Below are 9,022 nucleotides of genomic sequence, written 5' to 3'. Positions count from 1 at the left end.
AGGAGGATAATTTCTAGGTCAAACAGGATAAATAGAATAGCGACTAGGAAAAATTGGATGGAGATAGGGGTGCGAGCGTCTCCCAAGGGATCGAATCCGCATTCATAGGGTGAGAGTTTGTTAATGTCTGGTTTGGTAATAATGTTGATGTTAATTGTGTATAGGAGTGTTGCTGCTAGGGTGGCTATTAAGATAAGTATAACTAGGTTGATTATTTCTTCCCTGTCGGGACTTAATGCTTGGAAGGCATTTGTACGATATACTAAAGAAATAGGATCCTCATCAGTATACTGAGACGTACAGGAATAGTCATACGATATCTACGAAGTGTCAATATCAGATTGCTGCTTCGTAACCAAAGTGGTGGGTTGTTGTAAAGTGGTGTAGTGCGAGGCGTAAAAGGCAGATTAGTAGGAAGGATGTTCCGATCATTACATGAAGTCCATGAAACCCTGTAGCTACGAAGAATAAAGAGCCATATACGCTGTCTGAAATGGTGAATGGGGTTTCTATATATTCTGATGCTTGTAAGGCTGTGAAGTAAATTCCTAGGATAGTGGTTGTAATGAGGGCGTACGTGGCTTCTTTTTTATTGCCGGCTATCATTGTGTGATGAGATCATGTGATGGTTGCTCCTGAGGAGAGTAATACTGCTGTATTGAGTAGTGGGACTTCTGTTGGGTTTAGTGGGATAATTCCTGTGGGGGGTCATTCTGCTCCTAGTTCTGGTGTTGGGACTAGGCTTACATGATACAGGGCTCAAAAAAACCCCAGGAAGAAGAAAACTTCTGATGTGATGAATAGAATTATTCCGTATCGTATATTTTTTTGTACTCCGTTTGTGTGGTGTCCTTGATAGGTGCTTTCTCGTACCACGTCTCGTCATCATTGGATTATTGTAAGTGCGATTGTTATTAGACCAATTTTTAGTACAGTTGTTGTGTTTGTGTGAAATCAGATGGCTAGTCCTGAGGCTAGGAGGAGTGAGCCCATGGCCCCTGTCAGGGGCCATGGGCTAGGGTCAACTAGGTGATATTGGTGGAGTTGGTGGGTCATTATGTGTTTTCTTGTAGGTATAAGATAATTAGTAGAACAAACACATAGGCTTGAATGCAGGCGACTGCTAGTTCTAAAAGGGCAAGCATAAGTAGGAGGGTCCATGTGAGTATGCTTAGGGCGATGTGGGTGTTAATGAGGTTGAAGGTGGCTAAGCTTACTATGGTTATAAGTAGGTGGCCGGCTGTGATGTTAGCTGTAAGTCGTACCCCTAGGGCTAGAGGTCGTATGAGTAAACTGATGGTTTCAATTATGATTATAAACGGGACTAGTGTGGTTGGGGACCCTTCTGGAAGTATGTGGGCTAGAGTGGTAGTTGGTTTTTTTGTAATTCCAGTGAGGACTGTGGCTAATCAGAGGGGGACCGCTATGGCTATGTTTATTGATAGTTGAGAGGTTGTCGTGAATGTATAGGGGAGAAGTCCTGTGAGGTTTGATAGGAGAATTACAATTAAAAGGCTAGTCAGAATGCGACATCATTTTTGTCCGTCGAGGTTGAGTTGATTAGTTATATTTAGTATGATTGTTTTTGTGAATAGGGAGATTGCGATTGATATTCGGTTTCCTAGTAGTTTGGGTTTGTGGTGGATTAGTGTGATAGGAATTAGCATGGATAGAAGAGTGGTGGGTACAAATAGTAGTTCTGGGCTTGAAAATTGTTCGAATATGTTTACGTTCATGGCAGGGTGGGTGTTTGTTTTATTTTTTTAATGTTGGAGTGTTTTTTTGGTCCAGACGTTATAAGGATGGAGCTTATTTTTTTTATGATTAGGTATAATACGGATCAGGCTCATGTGAAGATTGTGAGAATGAAGATTGTATCGAGTTGTGGCATCTCACTGAGGAAATAGATTTCTTCTTTAACTTAAAAGGTTAATGCTGTAGAAGCTTCTCAATGATTGTTCTGAGGCAAGTCATTGTTCGAAGTGGTGTAGTGGGATGGCTTCTACTGCAATGGGTATGAAACTGTGATTTGCTCCGCAAATTTCTGAGCATTGGCCAAAGTACACCCCAGCTCGGGATGTGGCAAGGGGGATTTGGTTTAATCGTCCGGGCACAGCGTCTACTTTGACCCCAAGCGAGGGAACTGCTCAGGAGTGAAGGACGTCTTCTGCGGTAACAACAATTCGGGCTTGTAGGTTGGCAGGTATAATTATGCGGTGGTCGACTTCTAATAGTCGTGGTGATCCGCTTTGTAGGTCACCCGTTTGGATCATGTATGAGTCGAACGAGATTTGGGTTTCATCTGAGTATTCGTAGTTTCAATATCACTGATGTCCTGTTGCTTTAATTGTAAGATATGGGTCAAACACTTCTTCTATTAGGTAGAGGGATCGGACTGATGGTAGGGCTGTTAAAATTAGGATTATAATTGGGGCAGCGGTCCAGGCTGCTTCTAGTTGTTCGACTTCTTCTGTTGGGTCATTGTGAGTTAGTGTTGTTGTGGTTGCTGTTAGGGCAAATATTATAATTACTAGTGATATCAGGCATGTGAGTAGAAGGACGTGGTCGTGTAGGAATACTACCTCTTCTATTGTGGGTCCTGTGGCTTCTTGTAGTGATAGTTGGGCTGCGTATGGCATATAAGAGCCACAAAGAGTTGTGATTTGGCTACGACAAAGCCATGTAATGTGTGTTTACTAGGCTCTTGGGAAGAAAGCATATATGCGATTAACTTGAAATTAATAGATGACAGTTTAGATTCTGTCTCTTCTCGGGTCAAGGTCACTCTATATAGGCAATTAGGTTTCGGATGGGGGCGTATGAGTTATTTAATATGAATGTTGGTTCAGTGTGGGTGTGGTATGGTGGCGGTGTCCCGTAGAACCATTCAACATGTGTTTTTTTTCCGAGTGATGGTTGGAGTTCTCGTTTGTATGTGAGTGCTTCTCAGACGATAAATAAAGATATTAGTACTGCTACCATAGAAATAGTTGATCCGATCGATGAGATGGTGTTTCATAGGGTGAAGGCGTCTGGGAAGTCTGAGTATCGTCGTGGTATGCCGGATAAGCCTAAAAAGTGTTGCGGGAAGAATGTTATGTTAACTCCAATAAATATTACTCAGAATTGAGTTTTTGTTATGGTTTGATTAAGTGTGTATCCTGTGAATAGGGGGAATCAGTGTGTCAGTCCTCCTATAATGGCAAAGACGGCCCCCATGGAAAGTACATAGTGGAAGTGTGCTACAACATAATAGGTGTCGTGCAGGACGATATCAAGTGATGAGTTTGCTAGGATAATTCCGGTTATTCCCCCCACGGTAAAGAGGAAGATGAATCCTAGGGCTCAGTAGATTGGGGTTTGTCATTTGACTTTGCCGCCAGTTAGGGTGGCGAGTCAGCCAAATACTTTAATTCCAGTTGGAATTGCGATGATTATTGTTGCGGCTGTGAAGTAGGCTCGGCTGTCAATATCTAGGCCGACGGTAAATATGTGATGTGCTCATACCACGAAACCTAGGATTGCGATGGATATCATTGCTCAAATTATGCTTGTGTAACCAAATGTGTTTTTTTTTCCGGTGTAGAATGTGATAATGCTTGAAATAATGCCGAATCCTGGTAGGATAAGAATATATACTTCTGGGTGACCAAAAAATCAGAACAGGTGTTGGAATAAAACCGGGTCTCCGCCCCCACAAGGATCAAAAAATGAGGTGTTGATGTTTCGGTCGGTTAGTAGCATAGTAATCGCTGCCGCTAGTACTGGTAGGGCTAACAGTAGTATAATGGCGGTGATTAAGACTGACCAAACAAACAGGGGGATGTTGAATATTGGTATGGATTTTGGTTTTATGTTAACACATGTTGTGATAAAGTTGATTGCTCCCAGGATGGACGAGGCTCCTGCGAGATGTAGGGAGAAGATTGCCAGGTCCACTGAGGGACCTGAGTGTACTAGGTTCCCTGAAAGTGGCGGGTATACTGTTCAGCCGGTGCCGGCACCGGCTTCTACATAGGAGGAGGATAGAAGCAGGAGGAGTGCTGGTGGAAGGAGTCAGAAGCTTATGTTGTTTATACGTGGGAAGGCTATGTCTGGGGCTCCAATTATAAGTGGGATCAACCAGTTTCCAAAACCGCCGATCATAATGGGTATTACTATGAAGAAGATTATGATGAAGGCATGGGCTGTGACTAGGACGTTAAAGATTTGGTCGCTTCCAAATAAGGACCCTGGCTGCGTTAGTTCTATTCGCATAAGTATGCTTAGGCAGGCCCCGATTAGTCCGGATCAGGCCCCGAACAGAAGGTATAGGGTTCCGATATCTTTGTGGTTTGTTGAGAAAAGTCAACGAGTGATGAACACAGGTAGTATGGCTGATTTAAAGCGGTAGTCTGTAAAATTACACATAGGGTTCCCCCTTACTATCAAGCCCCGAGGTGTTATCATGTCAGACTGCAAATCTGAAGTAGGCAGCTGCCCGGGGTTTCTCCGTTTTTTCCCCCCGCCCAAAAACGGAGAAAGCTAGGTTAAGGTCCGCCGGTTTGGACAGCTAGCTGTTAATTAGTTGTTTGCGGGATCGAGGCCCGCTAATCTAGGGAGCTTTAGTTTAATTAAAATGTCTGTGTTGCAAGCAGGAGATGTGGTGTTTCTGCAGGCTCTAACAGAAACTAAAGTGGTCTTTTTTGGGGGCTTTGAAGGCCTCTAGTTTGATATAACTTAAGTTTCTATATACTTGGTGTGAGTGGGAGTAGGAAGGTAGTTATTATTGTTAGTGTTGAGGTTACCATTATATGTTTTTTATGTGTGGTTCGTCATTTTATTGGTGTGAGTGTAGTATGTGGTGGGGTTGTCATTGATGATATGTATATTAGTCGTATATATACGTAGAGACTAAGTAGTGAGGTTAGTGCTATTAGTGTGGCTTCAATTGTTATGTTTGTGTAGATTATTTTATTTAGGATGAGTCATTTAGGTATGAATCCTGTTATTGGAGGTAGGCCTCCTATTGAAAGGATAGTTGTAGAAAGAAGTAATATCAGGGCTGGTGAAGAGGGTCAAGCTGTTCCGATGTCTTTTATTGTGGTTAATGAGGTGGTGTTTATGGTTAGGAAGATTGGGGTTGTGGTTATAATATAAATTATAAAGGTGAGTAGTGAGATGTTCGGTGCCATTTTTAGTGTTGCTAGGATTCAGCCTGTGTGGGCGATTGATGAGAATGCTATTAGTTTTCGTAGTTGGGTTTGGTTGAGGCCTCCTAGACCTCCAATGATGATTGACAGGGTGGCGCTTAATAGGATGAGGGGGGTGTTGATTTTGTTGTTGGTGTTGAGTAGGATTGTGAGTGGTGCGATTTTTTGTCATGTGAGGATTGTTAGAGTGGTTATTGTTGTGGTCCCTTGTGATACTTCTGGAAGTCAAAAGTGGAATGGTGCTGCTGCCATTTTTATTATGAGGGCTAGGGTGATGATGGTTGTTATTGGTTCTATTGTGAGGTGTATTTCTCAGTTTGAGGTGTTTAGGGCGTTTATTGTAGCTGAGAATAGTATGGTTGTGGAGGCGATGGTTTGGGTTAGGTAGTATTTTGTTGCGGCTTCTGTTGCTCGTGGGTGGTTTGGTTTGGAGATTATAGGGGTTATGGATAGTGTGTTGATTTCTAGGCATGCTCAGGTTATCAGTCAATGTGTTGTTGATGTAATTATGGATGTGCTTAGAATGATGCTTGTTGAGATTATAAATCATGATATTAGGTTAATTAGCAGAGGCCTGGGTGGCATTTTCGGGGTATGGGCCCGATAGCTTGTTTAGCTGACTCTACTAGAAAGTAGTATACGGTAGTATTGAAAGTTTTGATCTTTCTGGTCCAAGTTCGATTCTTGGCTTTCTAATATTAAGGAGATGATTTGAACATCTGTGTCTAGGTTTTAAGCCTGTTGCATGGCCTGGTTTTGCTACCTTAATATTATTTCTTTATTCTCTCAGACGGGCCATTTTTGACTTGGAATGGCGAGTGCAAGAAATTTAGGTTATTTCAGGAGTTGGAAAAATAACCCCCGAAATTCCTCAATAAAATAATTTATGATGAATTTCAGGGGTATTAGGTTTATTCTGGGTAATTTCTTTATTCTCCTAGCGGGCCACTTTTAAGCTGTGAACAGCGAGTGCGAGAAATTTAGGTTATTTCGGGGATTGAAAAAATAATTCCTGAAATTATTAATAAAATATTTATGGTGGAGGGGGCAGTTGTATCGGGCAGTGAAATAGGGTAGTGATACCCAGAGTCTGAAAGCAGGCACTGTTCAAATTTTATGATGAATTCCAGGGGTGTTTGGTTTTTCTGGGCGATTTCTTTATTCTCTCAGACGGGCCATTTTTGACTTGGAATGGCGAGTGCAAGAAATTTAGGTTATTTCAGGAGTTGGAAAAATAACCCCCGAAATTCCTCAATAAAATAATTTATGATGAATTTCAGGGGTATTAGGTTTATTCTGGGTAATTTCTTTATTCTCCTAGCGGGCCACTTTTAAGCTGTGAACAGCGAGTGCGAGAAATTTAGGTTATTTCGGGGATTGAAAAAATAATTCCTGAAATTATTAATAAAATATTTATGGTGGAGGGGGCAGTTGTATCGGGCAGTGAAATAGGGTAGTGATACCCAGAGTCTGAAAGCAGGCACTGTTCAAATTTTATGATGAATTCCAGGGGTGTTTGGTTTTTCTGGGCGATTTCTTTATTCTCTCAGACGGGCCATTTTTGACTTGGAATGGCGAGTGCAAGAAATTTAGGTTATTTCAGGAGTTGGAAAAATAACCCCCGAAATTCCTCAATAAAATAATTTATGATGAATTTCAGGGGTATTAGGTTTATTCTGGGTAATTTCTTTATTCTCCTAGCGGGCCACTTTTAAGCTGTGAACAGCGAGTGCGAGAAATTTAGGTTATTTCGGGGATTGAAAAAATAATTCCTGAAATTATTAATAAAATATTTATGGTGGAGGGGGCAGTTGTATCGGGCAGTGAAATAGGGTAGTGATACCCAGAGTCTGAAAGCAGGCACTGTTCAAATTTTATGATGAATTCCAGGGGTGTTTGGTTTTTCTGGGCGATTTCTTTATTCTCTCAGACGGGCCATTTTTGACTTGGAATGGCGAGTGCAAGAAATTTAGGTTATTTCAGGAGTTGGAAAAATAACCCCCGAAATTCCTCAATAAAATAATTTATGATGAATTTCAGGGGTATTAGGTTTATTCTGGGTAATTTCTTTATTCTCCTAGCGGGCCACTTTTAAGCTGTGAACAGCGAGTGCGAGAAATTTAGGTTATTTCGGGGATTGAAAAAATAATTCCTGAAATTATTAATAAAATATTTATGGTGGAGGGGGCAGTTGTATCGGGCAGTGAAATAGGGTAGTGATACCCAGAGTCTGTTAAAGCAGGCACTGTTCAAATTTTATGATGAATTCCAGGGGTGTTTGGTTTTTCTGGGCGATTTCTTTATTCTCTCAGACGGGCCATTTTTGACTTGGAATGGCGAGTGCAAGAAATTTAGGTTATTTCAGGAGTTGGAAAAATAACCCCCGAAATTCCTCAATAAAATAATTTATGATGAATTTCAGGGGTATTAGGTTTATTCTGGGTAATTTCTTTATTCTCCTAGCGGGCCACTTTTAAGCTGTGAACAGCGAGTGCGAGAAATTTAGGTTATTTCGGGGATTGAAAAAATAATTCCTGAAATTATTAATAAAATATTTATGGTGGAGGGGGCAGTTGTATCGGGCAGTGAAATAGGGTAGTGATACCCAGAGTCTGTTAAAGCAGGCACTGTTCAAATTTTATGATGAATTCCAGGGGTGTTTGGTTTTTCTGGGCGATTTCTTTATTCTCTCAGACGGGCCATTTTTGACTTGGAATGGTGAGTGCAAGAAATTTAGGTTATTTCAGGAGTTGGAAAAATAACCCCCGAAATTCCTCAATAAAATAATTTATGATGAATTTCAGGGGTATTAGGTTTATTCTGGGTAATTTCTTTATTCTCCTAGCGGGCCACTTTTAAGCTGTGAACAGCGAGTGCGAGAAATTTAGGTTATTTCGGGGATTGAAAAAATAATTCCTGAAATTATTAATAAAATATTTATGGTGGAGGGGGCAGTTGTATCGGGCAGTGAAATAGGGTAGTGATACCCAGAGTCTGAAAGCAGGCACTGTTCAAATTTTATGATGAATTCCAGGGGTGTTTGGTTTTTCTGGGCGATTTCTTTATTCTCTCAGACGGGCCATTTTTGACTTGGAATGGTGAGTGCAAGAAATTTAGGTTATTTCAGGAGTTGGAAAAATAACCCCCGAAATTCCTCAATAAAATAATTTATGATGAATTTCAGGGGTATTAGGTTTATTCTGGGTAATTTCTTTATTCTCCTAGCGGGCTTTTAAGCTGTGAACAGCGAGTGCGAGAAATTTAGGTTATTTCGGGGATTGAAAAAATAATTCCTGAAATTATTAATAAAATATTTATGGTGGAGGGGGCAGTTGTATCGGGCAGTGAAATAGGGTAGTGATACCCAGAGTCTGTTAAAGCAGGCACTGTTCAAATTTTATGATGAATTCCAGGGGTGTTTGGTTTTTCTGGGCGATTTCTTTATTCTCTCAGACGGGCCATTTTTGACTTGGAATGGCGAGTGCAAGAAATTTAGGTTATTTCAGGAGTTGGAAAAATAACCCCCGAAATTCCTCAATAAAATAATTTATGATGATTTCAGGGGTATTAGGTTTATTCTGGGTAATTTCTTTATTCTCCTAGCGGGCCACTTTTAAGCTGTGAACAGCGAGTGCGAGAAATTTAGGTTATTTCGGGGATTGAAAAAATAATTCCTGAAATTATTAATAAAATATTTATGGTGGAGGGGCAGTTGTATCGGGCAGTGAAATAGGGTAGTGATACCCAGAGTCTGTTAAAGCAGGCACTGTTCAAATTTTATGATGAATTCCAGGGGTGTTTGGTTTTTCTGGGCGATTTCTTTATTCTCT

At 40.9% G+C, this 9,022-nt stretch overlaps 1 protein-coding gene across 1 annotated transcript; it reads right to left on the bottom strand.

Annotated features, from left to right (window-relative positions):
• Positions 1-2,704: 2,704 nt before the first annotated feature.
• On the bottom strand, positions 2,705-5,738 carry LOC148042184 (NADH-ubiquinone oxidoreductase chain 2; the record flags this gene model as incomplete). Its single annotated transcript, XM_087703234.1, is given in 1 exon segment — positions 2,705-5,738. A coding segment is annotated over 1 exon segment (924 nt), but the record flags the coding sequence as incomplete, so codon positions are not given.
• Between the last annotated feature and the right edge of the window lie 3,284 nt (positions 5,739-9,022).

The sequence above is a fragment of the Thamnophis sirtalis genome, unplaced genomic scaffold, assembly GCF_051295495.1.
Source record: "Thamnophis sirtalis isolate CommonGarterSnake01/CBP01778 unplaced genomic scaffold, rThaSir2_p1.2 scaffold_108, whole genome shotgun sequence".
Taxonomy (NCBI): Eukaryota; Metazoa; Chordata; class Lepidosauria; order Squamata; family Natricidae; genus Thamnophis; species Thamnophis sirtalis.
Note: the sequence above shows the minus strand (reverse complement) of the source record. Positions and strands in the feature narration are given on the sequence as shown.